The 18,265-nt window shown below is 38.1% G+C and overlaps 1 protein-coding gene across 3 annotated transcripts; it reads right to left on the bottom strand.

Annotated features, from left to right (window-relative positions):
* Positions 1-4,628: 4,628 nt before the first annotated feature.
* Positions 4,629-18,167, bottom strand: IRAK4 (interleukin 1 receptor associated kinase 4). 3 transcript variants are annotated; one of them, XM_082497327.1, is made up of 11 exons: positions 18,153-18,167; positions 16,446-16,591; positions 15,948-16,136; positions 14,155-14,315; positions 13,394-13,458; positions 12,974-13,088; positions 10,808-10,917; positions 8,027-8,210; positions 7,130-7,192; positions 5,647-5,805; positions 4,629-5,555 (listed from the first exon to the last, which is right to left on the bottom strand). In XM_082497327.1, the coding sequence occupies exons 2-11, from the start codon at positions 16,567-16,569 to the stop codon at positions 5,523-5,525; spliced, it is 1,203 nt and encodes a 400-aa protein (XP_082353453.1). In that variant the 5' UTR covers positions 16,570-16,591; positions 18,153-18,167; the 3' UTR covers positions 4,629-5,522. The 3 variants fall into 3 exon arrangements, with proteins under 3 accessions (XP_082353453.1, XP_082353451.1, XP_082353452.1); XM_082497325.1 differs by lacking the exon at positions 18,153-18,167 and adding an exon at positions 17,683-17,848; XM_082497326.1 differs by lacking the exons at positions 5,647-5,805; positions 18,153-18,167 and adding an exon at positions 17,683-17,848.
* Positions 18,168-18,265: the final 98 nt, after the last annotated feature.

Below are 18,265 nucleotides of genomic sequence, written 5' to 3'. Positions count from 1 at the left end.
CCAAACCAGACATTGTAAGTTACCTTACTTGAAAATATTCTATGTGGGTGTACAAACCCCTGACCAACCAGCAGAGTCACGTCCTGAGCATATTTCCCCCTCACCTTTCCCCTAAAAGATAATTTTATGAAGTTTCACGCTGCCGACTGCAGCCTCTCAAGGCCTCTTGTAGCTGTTGTCCTTACAAAGCAATAAGCATCATCTGGTTTTGTAAGATCTATCACGTTTACATCTGTGTAGTTGTGTCACATAACACTATTACTGCTAATGAATGTTCACAGCCAGTACAAAATGAGGGCATTAATTAAAGTTATTCCTTAACTGTCTCTGCTCATTTAATAATTGAGAGTGTCCATTCAAATTGTTGTTGGCCTTCATAAAGCCCGAAAGCAATGCAGCTGCTTGCAGTTAACTCACAAGCTATTAAATAGTTAATTAACATGACAGGTAATTATTTTTGAAATGTTTATGTTGCAAGGTAGGAAGAATTCGATCTTTTAAAACACTCCTATCAGAGGTTTGTAAAACTAATCAAGGTAATAATAGCTCTATTGCTTGGATAAACACATTGATAAAGGAAACTTGATTTACGGTGTCTATATATTCAATGAAAACCACCTTCAGATGCTACTATTAAGTAAGTTTACCTTATCTATTTTGTAATTTACTTTATAAATAAAAATTGATGCTTTAGTTTGTTGTCGTCTGAATCATTTCATAATCTCTTTAACAAAGATCTCTATTCTGACATCCCGGTATGTAAGTAACAGACCATTCCCATGGGACTAGAAAGCAGTACAGAAGAAGTGATCGTAGGGTTTAAGAAGGGAAGGGGCAGAAACAGAATTCCTAGCTTTTGCGATTGGAGAAAAATCAGTATGTTAGAAACAGCTACTTTCCTGCTGCGTTGTGGAAGCAGCACAGAGGCCTCCATAGCAGATCCAAGTGTGTTTATCTCTTGAGGTTTTTGTGCTTTCAATAATAAGCCCCTTCAAAAAGTTCTGTCCTTTTAACATGCTGAAGTAGTTGATTAGTAATTTAACAGTTCTATCTGTTGTTATTTGCTCAGCATGAGCCAGGTAGTATAATTAAAATACTCAAATTATGTTTTTCCATTACCATTTTGTTGGTTTTTTTTGTCTAAACTGAAAGTCTTCCTATTGCCCTCAAAGTCAAGCTGGAAAGAACATTTAGTGGTTTGGCTTTTCTTTTAACTGCCCTGCCAATGCATCCCCATGGGGAAATCAGTGATACAGCAATTTTGCAGTTGAAAGAGGGAAGTTTGAAGATGTGTTGAATGACAATTTAAGAGAGTAACTTTAATGCAAAATGCTATACAGGAAGAAAGGTATTCCTGTAAGAGGAGGAGCAAGGTAAGAGGAGGGAATGTGACCATGAGTAGCAGAACCAGTTTTATTTGCCTTTTGGTCAGGGGGTGTTTGTCCTGGTTTGACTGACACAGGATTAATTTATCTTCTAATGCTTAGGAGGCCTGCACTTTTAGAAGACTCCAGTGTCTGAATTTGTGAAAATATTTACTTTGTAGCCAGCTATGGTGTGTGGGTTTCAAGGTCTCAGAGTTTGTGAGCTTGCCAGGTGCAGGGATGAGGCCCAGGCACTTGACTGCACCTGGCCAACAGGATTATTTCATGCCATGAATGTTCTATTCAATATAGATTGGAAAGGTTGCTGAGGAGTTTCTCCTCTTCTATGATGGGTGCCATCTTAAGAACTTCATGCCCTGGTGCTGGACCCCCGATGCATTCCCATCCTCCTGAAGCCGTAGCTCTTGCAGTGTCCCATGTTTGCTGTCTACTGCTGGGAGTGCACAGCTTCCTACAGATAGAATGGGCTGAGTATAATCTTTGCATATTCTACTGGTTCCTTAGTGCTATTAATGTAAATTATCTAATCTTACTCTATTAAATCTGTTTATACTTCAACCCTCGGTTTCCTTGTTTTTTCCTCAGTTCCCTTTCCCGAGTGGGGAGGGGTCATCGGGTGATAGAAAGATTGTCTAAACAACAATAAATTGTTATGGATTTCTCAAACCCTAATAGTGTTAAATAAAACTCTCAGCTGGCCAGCCATAAAGATGAGGAAATTCTTCCCATTTCAATAATATGAAGTACTATGGCTGGTAAAAGGTGTGCTGGCTCAGAAGGCAACTTTACAAACTGATTAAAGAAAATTTGATAGATGTTCAATAACTAATTAAGAATCTACATCCTTTCCAAAGTTAATGAGCTGCAAACTGTACAAAGCCATCATATTCCAAAACAGTACCTCTACATATGTGTCCTGTTCTTGCGTTCTGTCCTCAGCAGCCACTGATGGCTCATGTCCTGGCCCTGGGGTGGCAGACACCTCTGGTCTGGCTCAGATCAGCCATTCCGTTACCTCCTGCTGCATCCAAGGGGAGAACTGTTGCCCTTTGTAAAAGGTTTCCTTAATAACAATTTTCTTTGGCTCATTAGCATTTGCTTTGATCCTGCTGCTTCTTCCTAGAGTCTTAGTTAGAATTCTGATAAATCAATCTTGCTATTTTTCACAGTATCACGTAGTATGCTAGGGATTGGAAGGGACCTCAAAAGATCATCTAGTCCAATCCCCCTGTCGGAGCAGGAACACCTAGATGAGGTTGCACAGGAAGGCGTCCAGGCGAGTTTTGAATGTCTCCAGAGAAGGAGACTCCACAACCTCCCTGGGCAGCCTGTGCCAGTGCTCTGTCACCCTCACTGAGAAGAAGTTTCTTCTCAGATTTAAGTGGAACCTCTTGTGTTCCAGCTTGAATCCATTACCCCTTGTCCTATCGTTGGTTGCTACTGAGAAGAGCCTGGCTCCATCCTCATGACATTCCCCCTTTATATATTTATAAACGCTAATAAGATCCCCCCTCAGTCTCCTCTTCTCCATTTTCATTTATACTTCCTTCTGGGGGTGACTCAATTGCTTTATGTTGCAGTTCTCTAGATCCTTAACATGCAAAAGGTTGGCTCTGTTACTGAGGATAATGATTTTTTGGATGCCCTCCATGGCACTTTCTCCACCGGGACAGGATACAGGCTAGTGACCTTAGCCCCCGTCTATCCCAAGAACATCTCCCAAGTGGAGTTCTCCTCACCCACCATGAGGAACCATACCAAGTTTTCTCTGACCTCCAGTTCTATGGAACAAGATCATCCCTTTACTCTCAGAGAACTGGAATGACTCAAGTTACCAGTTTGTGACCTGGAAAACTTTACTGTAGTAATACTACAAAGAAGTAAGGACCCTAGGATAGTTTAATGTTTTTGCAGGAAATAAATGAAACAGAATTCAGCTACTCTTAGTGGCTTTCAGTGTCTATAGGTGCTGACTTTACTGTTAAGACCTTCAAAAAAACCTTGGGGAAGGGGCAAAAGTGGATGTTCCTTCTCCTTGTACCCTGTGTAAGTTGTTGTTGGTTTGTTTCTTTTTTTTTGTTTGTTTTTTTAAAGTTAGCTTCACACAAGCTAGCTTGCTTTAGGTAATTACCAAACACCTCACATTTTCATTCCTCACTAGAATAATATTAAATGAGGGTTTTTTTTTCTTGTATGAAACAGTAACTAATATGCTTACATTTTCAGTGATTGAGGGAAATCTACTGCCAAAACTTAGGTGCTGACAGCAGCACTGCAACTAGTCAGTCTACAATGACAGAGGAATGGGAACTTGCATGCTTATAGCTAACATTCGAGTCTCCTAATGCTCAGAACACCAGGGCTGGTGCATAAACAAAATTGTTCTACTGCACCAGAGGTGGACAGTGCTGATTGGGGAGTTACTACAGCAAACACACTTCAGATGAACGTACCCGTCCGTCAGTGGATGTATTCCAGCTCCAGGGAATAGTAAAAAGCAAACATGATCTAATAAGAAACCTTCACTTCACAGCTGGAGATGTTTTAAAACAGAAGAATAGCTTCAGCAGATTTTTTATAGCAGCTTTGTCTACACAAGCCCAGGTTAAGAGCTGTGCAGCTTTATTCCACGCAGTGAGGTCAGCTTAATGTCAGTATCAGAAACACAAGTGATGTAAAATGACTGTTGTTTCCAAGCCTCAAAGTTTTAATAGCAGAAATAATAATCTGCAATGATAACGCAGAGTTTCTATTTATGTTAACAGCCATTTACAATTTAGGCTCAATAAAACTAGAAACTGTTTAGGTTGATATTTTTTTCAAAATTAATCTAACAGTTTTAAAAGGCAATACAGAATGAGTTAATAGCCAGAATTCTACTGATATAAATACAAGTGTTAGAAATCACATGCTTTCTACAAAGATATATATATCCCTGAATGCAGTCAGATTATTTCTCATTGTTTCCTTTTTCTGTTATAATCATGGATTTCAAATTTAGCTGTAAGCCAGACTATTTTCCTACCCCTAAACTATCAAGAAAAAGTTCATGAGGTGCAAAAAAGGTTTATATGAAAATAAACTCTTTCATTTACAACGGTAGTATTTTCATACCTACTTGGTCCAAAGTATTTGGAATCTCATTAGTCACTTTCATTCCATTTTTAGTCTGCTTTGATCTGTCAATGTTTCAATGTTGTTTTTTAAAGTATATTTTAATATTTATTCATATACATACATATATAAAAATATATGAAAGAGCTTTATTATTTGACTAAGGAAAATGCAGAATTGCTCTTCATAGAATTATTACTCTGTCCCCTCCAACAAAATAAACCATCTGTATTTATAATTGGTACAGAATCCTCTCCTAAAGTATAAAATACTCAAAGTAGCTAAGAGCCTTTCTTGGAACAGAAATTAAATAGTTTGTAATCATACGTACAGCTTTCTTTCAGTGAACTCTGTATTTTTGCATTTGCAGTGCAAGAACCTTGAAACCAAAAAACAACATAGAATACATCTTGCAGCACTGATTTGACTCAAACTAATCCTGAAAAGACTTTTTGAAAAATAGTCACATTCATAAGCACTACCTGTCCATTCACACTCATAAACTCTCAAGTTAAAATGCTAAAGTTTGTTTTAAATAGGTATTACTGTCTTTTCCTCAAAAGACAACGTAAGTGCCATTTATATCTATTAACTGTTGTCTTCAATACAAAAGTATCTAGTATACCTGATCAAGAAAGCAATTCACAGAAAAAACATTCTACACTGTTACTGCAATATGCCTTTGCAGCAGACATACTTGATACTTGGAAATCAAAAGAATCAAATAGATTCTAATATGGAAATGCTTTTAAAAAGCTGGGGAGAAGATGCACCAGCACTGCAATTTCTTAATGCAAACAAAGTTTTCTCACGTTGAGGGCCCAATGGCTAAGGGTATGTGAAAAGGCTGCTCAGTTAACAAAAATAGCGCAGTGGTGACAGGCCAACAGCACACCTTATATGCAGACCAGAAAGTTCTGGAAAGCAGAAAAATCTAATAGCGTCGCACTAAATACTCATAAAATGTTTGCTACTTGTGTCTACTCCATTCCAAAGACATTTGTGTATCAGAAGAAACACGAATCAAGTTTTTATCTCTTGTAGATGCTGTTGGACCTGCGAGAGAAGAGACAGATATATAAATAACTGGTACTGTAACCACACACACACACTTTCAAAAGAAGCCTTTATCTGAAAGACTGCATACCATCTTAATGTCTGGCCTTCTGTTTTTTTTCTCATGCAGACACTGCTCAGCAATTGAATACATTTTATGAAGTGAAGGTGCATCCCAGTCATTCATCTTTCCATCAACATAATCCTCAATAGTTGCTTCATCATCCTCAATTTCATCTTTGATACTTAACTACAAGAGAGTTTGAACCAATGAGCAGATAACATTGTAAGCGTCTGAACATTCTATATTCCACACTAACACTTTGAAAACTTGCTTTTTGACTCAACCACAAAGAACGATGACCATGTTTCAGCAGCATAATTATTCACCAATATCTGCAGAAACAGCCTAGGAGACTATAAATGGACTATACATTTTTATTATACATTATTTTTAATTGAGTTAACACGAAATTGTAAAGCAATTTTCTTTATGCTGCATCATACAGCTTTAATCTTCTCCCAGTTCAAGGCTCAGTTTCTTAGTATTGTCTCTTTTTTAAGAGAAACAGCATAAAGTATTTATGTTTACCAATAACCCACAAATATGCAAGCTTAACTGTGAATAATTTCTTTGCTTGTCAACCTTGTAATGCCTCTTTCTGTAAATTAGTATCTTCTGTCAGCAGCCTCGGTGGCTGCTCTATCTATTCTAAGGGAAAATTCTAGTCTGAAATAAATTTTTAAATCTGTTTTAGTCCAAAGCACTCCAGCTCCAACACACTTGAAATGTGTTATCTATAACCACAAATACCGTTTGAGGAATACCTCAGACAAGGTAAACGAAGCAAGAAATGAAAAGTCAGTGAGTAGAGGCAGGTCTTCTGCCTTCCTCTATGGGTCAGTCTGAAATTGCTGACTAACATTCAACTACCCCAAAATTTTCAGTTTCATACCACATTATCTCACACTGATCATTCTCTTGATGCTCCCAAAAGTACATTACAAACATAAACTGTACTAGTCAAACCACAGTTTATATTCTTTTTTAGATCCTATCTCCAAAAAAGCCTACTTCAAAAAAAACCCCCTAAAACATCAAAATTCAGTTTGACAGGGACTGAGTTATCCAAGGTCTTTACAGAGCTCATCAGAATAACTATTATGACACTCCAGACGACACAGCTTAGAGGGGGGGGGGGGGAAATCTATTAGTAGTACACAGGTTTTCCTAAAGCTGTGAAGAAAGCGATCAGCTATCAAACAGTATGTAACAAAACCAATCCAAACCTCAGTGCTATTTCATACTTAGTAAATAAGAAGCAGTACCAGAAGAAAAAGAATTATAATCAGATCAGAAGGAAATGACCTCGGGGACTCTGAACAGTCTTCTACCAGCCATGAGATAAAAGTTTAAGCCTCACCTCCAAGACAAACACTGACACAAGAGCTGTTTTCATAACTACGTATTTTGATGACTAATTTGATTGTCTCAGAACCTGTTAACTGACTATGATTTCATATAAAGTGATCCTGGAGCAGAGGGAGGGGAGGAGAAAGCAAAAGGAACATACCAGTAACTGTGGCTCCCGGTTTTCATCCACTGGAGGAAGACCTGTTATTATTTCTAGTAAGACCTAGGAGAAAAAAATTCAGAAGAGAAAACAAAGCACAGATTAATCCTTAGCATATATACCATTTGCAAAACGGAGCATTACCTCCAAGCTTTCATACAAATGCTCACAGGATCTGTATTTGTCCAAAGACAGCTCTCCATACAATTGACTGCTGTTGCTCCTACCTTGATTTTCATTAACTATCATTAGCAGTGTGGTTTATGAGTTTCAACACAAGTTTTTCTCACCCTACATTGTGTTGCTTCAAAGCAAGATGGAAGGATTTCCAAAGTATTCGGAAACAGTACCTGGCCTACAGCCCCATGAAACTAAATGCCATGAAGGAAGTGGCAATAGCAATCAAGGTCTTGGATCTATTCAGACCGGATTCTCCCAAATATTAAGCTCGTGTCTTTTTTGTACTCAGCTTTAAGGGAAATTCCACATGGACAGCACACTTTTAGTGCTTAAAACCAGTAAACCACGCTTAATTTTGGAACATTTTCTTCATTTTTTTTTTCCCCAGCCTGAGTTACAGTTTTGCGCAATACTATGCAAGAAGAAACAATGTCCCACATTACTTCAAACTACATTTAGCTAGAACTTGGAATGTTATTTTACGCTGGTCTTTCACATGAAAATTTACATTTTAACATAATTATTGTAATCATTAGCAAACTCAATGTTTTAATCAGCATATTCAAATTATTTTAAACCAATCAAAGTTTAGAAATACTATCTATTGGGAAAAGGAGAAATGATAGATCAGAGTAGATTCTTTTAATTTCAGATATTCTTGATTTTGTATGCTTTTATAATTTACAAAAAAGTCATATACTCCCACATTCTACTTACTACTCCAAAACTGAAGATATCAGATTTAGGTGTTATCTCTCCTCGCAGAGCTTCAGGAGCCATATAGGCTGCTGTTCCAACAATTCTTTCAGTCATGATTGTTTGTGTGAATGTTACAGATGCTCTTGCAAGTCCAAAGTCAGAAATTTTGGGCATATAAGTATCAGTTAATAAGATATTTGCACTGGGGGAGAGTGGAGGGAAAAAAAAAAAAAAAGAAAAGATAATTTTCCAAACCAATAAAGTAATTGCGTTTTATAACAGACTAATAACTCTTTAATAATGCAAACTGCTATTTTGACTGTTTATTGAAATCTAATATATTTATTTGTAATTCATGTTAAAAAAAAAGGTAATTTTGTTGGAAATTGCTCTATTCAAAATTAATTGCTCTAAATAAATCAAGAATTGGCTGCCAGTATTCATACATGTTTTTCTTATGCATGCATAAAATTTTAAAAAAAGGCAAAAAAACCCAAGGAAAACACCCCAAACATTCCCCCCCCCCCCCAAATCCTACAGATACAAAAATTTCTTATAAGAGACCAATTACGTTACACCCATGTTTTTGATCTGAATAATCTTTCTTTAAGAAGGATACTAGACAATAGTTAGCCCTGATCAACTGATACTGGATAACAGTATAACTCTTAACTGTCTAAATTTTTACTCAGAACTAACAAAAGCAGGTTTTTTATACTTATTATCTAATACTATGTCAACTGTTACAAGTTCACAGGTGAAATGATACTCCAACTCTATTCTAACTGTTATTCCACTAATACTCTTCTTCTCCTTGAAGGTAAACAGAAAACTTATTAATGCTGGAATAATGTATGTGCTATGCTCCACTTGATCAGCTTTTACTTCCCTTAGAAAAACCCCCGAAGAACGAAGCTGATCTAAAAGACTAATGTTTTCATAAAATACGCAGTGGGATGAATTACAGCATAAATCTTCTACTGTTTTTTAAACTTGTAGCACTTGGAACCACTTTAAAATACTTGATTTAACATTTCTGTAAACCGTAAGAAAACCACAAAGCCAGATACAACATGTAACACTTACTAGAAACTTTTCTAACTAATTTCTAACTTTTCCTCCTTGTTCACCAAACCCTCTCAAAAAAATTAACTCAGCTGTAAGTTACAACAGATCACTTGGTATTAGAACTGCTGTAAATACCGTTAAATATAAGACCACTGCAAAAGGCCAAAAACTAGTCAAGGCACCATCCACCAACTGGTTTCGTATTTAAAGCTCAACTTCTACAAGAAGGAAGAACAGGATCACAATTTCATAAATTTGAGCTTCTTAACAATTTGAGTCAAGCCCAAAGAGTTGGATTCTGATACTTTTTTGATACACCACAAAGGACACACCAGAAGCAAGTTTTACTGCAACTATCAAGCTTCAAGAGATAAACGAACTATATCCTGGGCATAACCAAGCCAAAAAACCTATGGACAACTCTGAGAACACCCATTCAATCATGTCCCCTCTGGCCTACAAAGAAGCTGTTCTTAGTGCCTGTGTGGTTATGAATTGTCTCCACATGTCATAGCAAAATGAATACTGAAGCAAACCTTCTTAGATGTCTCTTCATCTACATTCTACCCGGAAGTGGCAGCACTATTAATAACACCAAACGAATTTATTGAACTATTCACAGTGCAAGTGTAAGAGGCTGCAAAATGGAATCCAAACAAATGAAAAAACAAAACCAAACCCAATCCTTTAATATGATAACTCACAGCAGTTAGAAGGGTAGAGTAGCATAAGGTAAAAAATGCGTCCCTTCCAGTCATTACACTTGTCCAGAGGCTTAAGCAGGGAAGAAAGAAGAAACATAAGTTGTCAAAGCAGCAAGCACATTTTATGAGGCAGCTGAAGCAAAAACTTGTTCCTTACAAGCTGGAAGGTTGCAAACCCAAAGTGGCCTACACTTAGCAGAGTTGTAAGAAGCCAAAAAGCTACTGAAACATTCATCCAAGACACCCAATCAATCAGTTGCTCCTTTTTAACCCACAGAAGGAATAAGGCATCTGGGGCTTTTCTTCAAGATTTGGACTGCTTTAGTATTAAAAAAAAAATACAAAACAAACAACACAACAAACAAAAATACTCAAACACAACAAAGTGTAGCAAGGCGGGAGTGGGGGGACAACAACATGCGGGACCCATCAGAAAAAAAAAACTCCAAACCCTACAACAAAACCTCCACCTTTTCTGAGCTCTAATATTCCTGGAAAAGTTTCTGGTATAACAAACAAGTGAACATACATTATCACTGAAGAACCCCGAACTTCATAAACCTGACTGAAGTTATTTTACTGTCTTCATAATAAATAGCAGTAATCAAAGAGGACACTGTGAAGAAATGTTCTAGGAAAAAGCAAAAAAAAAAAAAAAAAAAAAAAAGTGGGTTTTCATCTGAAAAATTCCCCATTTAAAAGTCATTATGTTCTCCAACAGTAGCTTTTTGATTAGCAGCAGTTGTGAAAGAACAGAACTTCTGGGTGTCCTTGCAGCACTCAAATAACTATTTGATAGTAACAGATTACAACAGCCTCATAATTAACTTCAGAAGTCTGTACTGGTCACGTCCTTGTGGCACAGACAAGATTATGGTGATGGATGTCACTTGCAGAAGAGATTGTGCCCTTGACTGAGGCAATGCTTCTTGCAGTTTGTTCTCTCTAAAATTATGACTTTAACAGGGGGAAGAAGAAGAAAAAAAAAAAAAAGAAAACGCAGCCAGCAATAGTCAGCAGCTTTTACCTTTTAATATCTCTATGGATATGATTATTTTCATGCAAAAAGTTGATGCCGTTTGCTGTACCTTGAACAATTTTACATCTTGTATTCCAAGAAATTGGTGGAGTGTCATCCTTGAATAAGGAGGCAAAAAGGCAAGTAGAAAGGTGAAAATCTAATATATATATGTGCTTGTAAAACAAAACAAAACAAACCACAGTCCAAAACCAACTTCTTGCTATGTTTTGTGGTTTTCAAGTAAATAATTAAAAAGACTAATAGCATGCAATTCTTAATTTACTTGAGCAGACATACATGCACTTGTCACATTCAGTTCTTTCCTCTGCATTTTGCCTTACATTAATTCACTCATTTGCAAAAAGGAGTCTTGATATTATACAAGGCCAGCTGCACTGCAAAGACCTACCTGTATCTACCGCATCTTCCATTTTGTACCGGCATCGATACCAGAGCCTTTTAACCCAAAGCAAATCATTCAAAGCAAGCACCAGTTTTTACTGTCAGTAAGAAGTCAATCTTCCAGTAGTTTTGGATTTACCACTTCTCAAGAGTTTAGTTCAATTCAGTTACTAACTAGACCCTAGAAGTGAGGACATCTCATTTCAAAACCACTTCTTAATCTTGTCAGTGGCCAAAGGAAGAGGATTAGAGTATCTCATCATTCTACTACATCCCTTGCCTGCTCCTCAGAGCCAAAACAAGAGAACGATGACATAAGCAAGTCTGTGCCTCAAACACATCCCATGAAATCACAAAATGAAGTTATCAGCAAGAACACACATTCAGTATGCACATTCCTCACCTATTTGACTTTATCAGAAGATTCTGATTTATAGATGCTGATACAGATTCTTTATTATTTATATCATGTTTGTCTCTTCCTTGTAAAGACCTCAGTTATTTCTACTTTATAGTTTTCAATTACCACCAAGCTTTTAAGCTCACTTGATGATAATAGCCAGAGTTACACGGATGAACATTTTCATATATATCCTTGACAAGCACTGCTCATTTCTACAGATAAACTTGCACTGCCTTAAGTAAAACTTAGTCTCTCTTCTGCACTGCTACAGTTCTCAAAAAATAAAAAAAATGCAAATGTATAAGTGTGTGCAAGCAAACCAACCAAACCAACCTGAGACAGCACTACTACTGAACATATCCAGTTCTTTCCCCAACCACTGCTACTCATTCTCATCCTAACACCACTTCTTTCCTGTTGGGGCAGAAGTATTTGTGCAGCCCTGCAGAAGAAACTTCCCCAGGTGAAAATTAAAGATTTTTTTTCACCAAGTATTTTTTCAACTTGATCAGTTCCCTAAGCCAGCTCTTTCTCCAACTACTAAATGCTGAAGCCAATACAACAGAAAGACCAGTGCAGAAAAAAAGCAAACCAACATTTTTTAGGTCTGGGGGCATGGGGGGATTGAAGTAGCACCAGTTTAAAACGTTCACCAAATTACAACCTCAGAAGCTGCACTTGCTTAGTATAAAGCAGACTCCTGAATTCCTTCAACAAGCTAACATGGACACTCATCTACTAGGTTAAGTCTGGCTTACTGTTGGTATCACTCTAATGAGCCACTGTTTGTCTTTCATATACAGAGTTGCCTCATCAAAACCAAAGCAATTTATTTTATTTATTGAAGGCCAAGGCTAGAAGATACGTCATTTGATTAAATCATAATAAAGCATTGCATTTACACAAAATACTAATAAAAAAATAAAATACATATTTCCCATTTATTTAGGCACTTCAGAAAGAGACAGGCAGTCTACGCACTACCACAAGGGCAATAAATAAAGGGCAATTTCACAATGCAGAATGTCAAGAACTAGCAAAGAACATGCCAATGGCAGAACAGGGAAAAACACTGCGGCACCCTCTGCTCTGCTCCACACCAGCATAGCAAGTCCAAGCTCCTGTGCCACTTCAGGCACTAGTACATGACATTGTATTGTCAGCCTGCTTTGACTTTAATGGGTCCAAAGCATTTGTATAAAATGTTATCGGAAGAATACTTGTTATCATATTTGTTTTCTAGAACACAGAATTAAGTAGTAAAACATTGTTTGGCTATTACAATTCAGTACTGTTTCAAGGAGATTTCATAGATATCTATATTTCAGCAAAGTAAGACAATTGAAGCTAGAAAAGATTTTACTTACCAGACAAGCAAGTCTGTCAAGCAATGAACCATTGGGCATATATTCGTACACCAGACATGGCTGAGCCCCATCACTTGAGAAACCAAGTAATTCTACTAGATTCTCATGTTGACACCTATAGCAAAAAACTTTTATTCACATATGCTCTGAAAGACTCCCAACCTTTGAGGAAAATACAAGGCAAAGAGAATTTGAGCCTCAATTACTTGTTTCAGCCCTACTGCACATAGCAGGGGTTCTGCAGTGGTGCTTTAAAACAAACAAAATATAGGCATGTTGTACATGAAACATTCTCACTTAGCATGAAAATCATTGTTATGCTAGAAAGAGAAAAACAAGGGATCACACTAGCTAAAGTGTTATCCGCCAACTTAGATTCCCATAAAAGGCTATAAAGACATTGTATAACACTATACTCACTTTGCCATCATTTTTATTTCTTGATCAAACTGCTGTTTCAAGTCCTGAACACTAACATTAACCATCTACAAAAGGAAGTATTTGATGTTAATATTGCTGGCGATATTAAAATGCACAGTTGTTCCTTAAAAAAATCTGAATTGCAAGCCTTTCTTTATATTAGTTACATGTAACAACTACTTAACTGTTTACAATTTTTTTTACTCAACTCAAAAATAAAGTATCAGAACGCAATTTTTAGTACGTTGAAGCACAATACTATTGGACAAATCAATCAAGTTTCAGCACAGTCACCAATTTAGCCATTTTAATTCAATGCAGTTACCCACTAATAGCAGTTACTCATTCCAAAACTAATTATTCACACAAACCATTGGTTATGAAGATTAAAATTCTGTGGCAATATCTGTTTAGCTTATGAGTCGTTCACCTGATTCTGAAAGGGAAACCTCCCTAGCACCCCTTCCCTTCTGCCACTTCTTGCGCGCAAGGGAGGGAGGGTAACTGTGAGGGCACTCTTCTCTTCCAGACAACTTGCCTGAGCCATGCAAAGAAGAGCTACAGAAAGGGCAGGACTTCGTCTCTGGTGACTGTGCCAAGTCACACCACTCATGGGACTACAGGATAAGGTTCTCAACCCACCTAACATTTAACACAGTGACACTTCTTTGAAGTGTACCATTCAGCACTTTCCACAGATAAACAAGTCTATAGTATAAAGTACACAGTCATTAAAAAGAGAAAAGCCCAGGACAACTCACAGCAACGAGCTTCTTGACAGCCACATTTCTGCCATTGATGTAGCCTTTGAACACAACACCAAAGCCACCTTCTCCCAGTTTATTACCGCCAGCTGATTCTGGTCGCACATCAAAATTATTTGTAATACTTTCCAAGTCATGAAACAAAAAATTATGGAAATCTGAAAGACATATTTGCCATTTAGCACAACTATGTTTTCACTTAAGAACAAGCACATTGAATAGATTCTCTGCTTCGGTTCTATTAAACCAAAAATTTGCTATCGTGCAAATCCTGACATAGTAAAGCCCTATTTCAAGCTTTGTGATGAAGATAGCAAGAAAAACAAGTGAAATGCAGATAAATATATATAATTAGCTATGCATAATTTTCTTCACAACTAGCACTGTAGCAGTCTTCTGATTGTATTTTTTGTTAATGTTGGTAATAGAAATTAAATGTGCAGCAGATCACAAAGAGAACCACACTGTATCAGAAGTAAAAAAACATCTAGATCACATCATGTTTCTGGCCAGAGATTTTCCCTTAGGTTAAGCAAGTAGGTGTCACTGTATGTTTCTGTCTTGTAAAACTCATTCTGTAACTGGAGGTCTGGCTTGTTCCCCAGTATCATCTGGGAACATTTTGCTTGTCTAAACACCCACAAATACATTTTAATAGATCAAGAACCTCGCTCCCCCTATAACTTCTTTCTCCTCTCATCTGCTCCCGCTTGAGAGTTTGTGAAATGGTCTTGCAAGAAGAAATCTTTTATTCCAGTTTAACAGTTTTTAAGACTATCACTAACGTGGCAAACATAATTACATCCAAACATCAAACATCCTGAAATGCTCTGAGAGGTGACAGGAAAAGAAAAACGGGTCAGATAGATAGAAAAGAAGTTACGTTTCATACAGCTTAAGTTAGGACAACCATCTAATAGATCACAACCTCTACTCTAAGCACTTAAATGTTAATCAAGGAAGTAAAGTTTCCAATTTTTTGGAGTCAGAAGGCTTTGGGAAACATCAGTGCTTATAGTGATTTCCGTTCACAATTATTTCTGTAGGATATTTTGCTGATCCCAAGATGAACTGGAAACCATGTTCAAATATTCAAGGACCTAGCTCTAGAGAAACCAGGTGCTGGGAAGAACTGATTTATAAAAGAACTTTGCTGAAAATTTTAATGATGGGCTACAACATAGAATCACAGAACCACAGAATCATTTAGGTTGGAAAAGACGTTTAAGGTCATCGAGTCCAACCATTAACCTAACACTGCGAAGTCCACCACTAAACCATGCCCCTAAGCACCTCGTCTACAAGTCTTTGAAATACTTCATGTTTCTGGCAGCAGCTCCAAAGCGGACCTTTAGGAAGGAACAGACTAACCATATACTTTCCTAGAATGCTTTCTTTAGTCATCTTTTCTCCAAAATTCTTAGTAATTTCTGACATGTATTTCAAAGCTGGATTCTACAAGGTGCTAAACAGTGTACAAAATCAGTATTGAAAAGGGGCAACAGGATTACGGGTAGCACAAAATAAATTGCACTTTAATTAACAGTCAAGTTTTCCATCACAGTAGCTGCCTTATTGTCAAGGTGCATTTCATATTCACATATTTTATTCCCCAAGCTAAGTTCACAGCCACACGGAATGAGAGTAAAAGCAAGATGCCATTTCCCATAGATGCATGATGATAGGAATATAGTCATTACTCTAATACATTGCTACGATTTATTTCATGTGGGGTGAAGGACCGATCAGCAAAAAAGACTGTACTTAATTCTACCAAACTAAGTGCCTACCTGTGTTACTGGACTGCGAGCTGCTATTTTCTTGACTTAAGTAGGAAGGAGATGAATGTTGCTTTTCAGTAGTCTGAACTAAAACAGGCTTTGCTTCTTTTTCCTGTATAGCCAGTTGTTTCTCATGTATAGGCAAGGTTTCCTGTGAAGAAAGAGGTAATGTAACTTCTTGTGCCATCCTTGCAGCTTCTGAAAATGGAATTTAGACAAAGTGTAACTACATTAGGAATCAGAAAAAACAAGTAACATTAATGCGAGCATTTACTAAGATCAGGAGACATGAGAAGGTTATATTCTGCCACCCTGTGTAAGCTGCAGGACTCTTATTTAAACTTGAAACTCTTATTTAAACTGTTATTACAAATAATGGAAAATGGAAAATATATCCACTTTTGGTTATTTTGACCTAATCCTTTCTGACTTTCAAGTTACTGTGAAGCTGTTTAGCATCTTAGAAAACTGAGAACACAGTACAAAACGTACAAGAGTAATAGTTACCTGGAAGCAAAAGGCTTGCTGGTGCTAGGAACTGATTCCTAATCAGCAGATCCACAAGATCACCAACTGTACAGTTTGTTGTTCCCCAGTCATAAAGTAATTCGCAGGTGGGACTTTTTCCCATTTGTACAAATGCCTCAAATCTCCTTAAAAGATAAATTAAGACCAACATTAAAAAAAAAAGGTGACCTCAAGAGCCACAAAGGAGGGAAAGAGATTAAAAGTTAATTAACCAAAAAAAAAAAAACATTTAAAAAAAAATTCTGGATGTACTGAACTGTATTGTACAATTATTCACAACTCTTCTGAAAACACAGCCAAAAAGTCTAAAGAAATTAAAACTCAGGAGAAAAATATGCAAAACATGGGCAAAGCTAAGGGAAAAATATGCACACATGGCTTCAACATTTTGTCCAGGACCCATAATATATCGGCACATGGGACTAACAGAGAAGAGGATGTCAGCAATAGAGAGAGGGCAAGTCAGAGCCAGATCAAATGGAAATAAAAATGTGTTTTCCATCCATTTGGCATTCACACTTAATTTTGAGTAATTTGAGATGGACATTAAGCAGAAATTGAGATTCATTACGTTGACTGATTTATTATTATAGAAAGATAAACAAAGATTGAACACTAACATCACTAGAAGGACTAGAAACCCAAGATGATATGTAGGGTATTTAAGTATCTCATAACTTTTGAAATAGCTTAAGGATTCAACAAGCCCTTCAAGCAGCAAGGTGTTCATAAAATACCGCTGACATTACTTCTTCTAAATTAAACTTCTTAGTTTTAGGCCTCGGGCTCCCCACATTTGTTGAACATTTTCTTGGGAACAGCAAGTGAGGAGTTACAGTTCAGTTGTCTCTTGTGCTGCTCTTGTCCAAAGATGCACAATAAAGTCAACACTTACTAGTCTCCAGCGTACAGAAAATTACGCAGCCAATGCTGTATTGCTAAAAATGCGTATGTCCATGGCTCTAATTAATTCCAATTTCCTTACTCAATTTCCTTTGGCTGCAGCTTGTCGGAAAACTGAACTACAGAACAATTAAGAGTAATTACCTTGAGTTCCCCAAGGAAATGGTACTGTGAGATGAGTGCTTAAGCACCTGTCGGCACACAAACTGCACCAAGTTACAGTAATGGGATGGGCAACAGTATGGGATGGACAACAGTGTTTATATTAAACGGTTAATAAATAAAATTATGTTACATGACTTCTATATAGGACCTTATATGCATTTGGTTGTATCTGCTTTCACCGGAGGGATCGGTTATATCAACTGCTAGTTTCTTCCACCCTTCTTGCGGATCGATGAAATCCGCCAGCCGCCTCATGAGCCCGTAGCCAATGCAGCGAACGTACGTCGAAGTCGTTACGGGTTTGCTCATCTTCGGCTCCTGAGGGACCGCAAACGGCGCCGTTACCCACGAGGGCCGCCGGGGCTGCGCCCAGCCGGTAACGCCTCAGGCCCGACATCACGCCCTGCCCGACAGCAGCCGCCCCCGCCCCCCTCACGGCTCCCCGCGCACGCGCCGCGCCCCCCCCCCCCCCCCAGCTCCGACAGCTGCTTCCCGGCTGCCCAGTGAGGCCCGCCCCGCTCGGGGCCGCCCACCGCGACGCAGCGGCCGCAGTCCCCTGTGGGCGACCACCCCCCCCACCGCTCCCCCAGGCCCAACCGGCGGCGGAAGCCATCTCACCTCACCTCACCGCCGACCCCCGTCGCTTCCTGGCGGCGCCCACAACCCGCCCCGCCCCGCCCCGCCCGCCTTGCTTCACCTCAGGCGTTCCCCCTGCATCACTTCCCCTTTAA

The sequence above is a fragment of the Vanellus vanellus genome (genome assembly GCF_965231255.1).
Source record: "Vanellus vanellus genome assembly, chromosome: 1".
Classification (NCBI taxonomy): Eukaryota; Metazoa; Chordata; class Aves; order Charadriiformes; family Charadriidae; genus Vanellus; species Vanellus vanellus.
The sequence above is the reverse complement of the archived record's forward strand: the minus strand, read 5'-3'. Positions and strand labels throughout refer to the sequence as shown.

Coding starts and splice junctions, on each gene's coding strand:
- IRAK4 (XM_082497325.1), bottom strand. CDS start 17,843: ATGAGCAAACCCGTAACGACTTCGACGTACGTTCGCTGCATTGGCTAC. Junction 16,592..17,682: donor TACAACCAAATGCATATAAG/GTCCTATATAGA, acceptor TTATCTTTTAAG/GAGATTTGAGGCATTTGTAC. Junction 8,211..10,807: donor ATCCATAGAGATATTAAAAG/GTAAAAGCTGCT, acceptor ACTCTCCCCCAG/TGCAAATATCTTATTAACTG.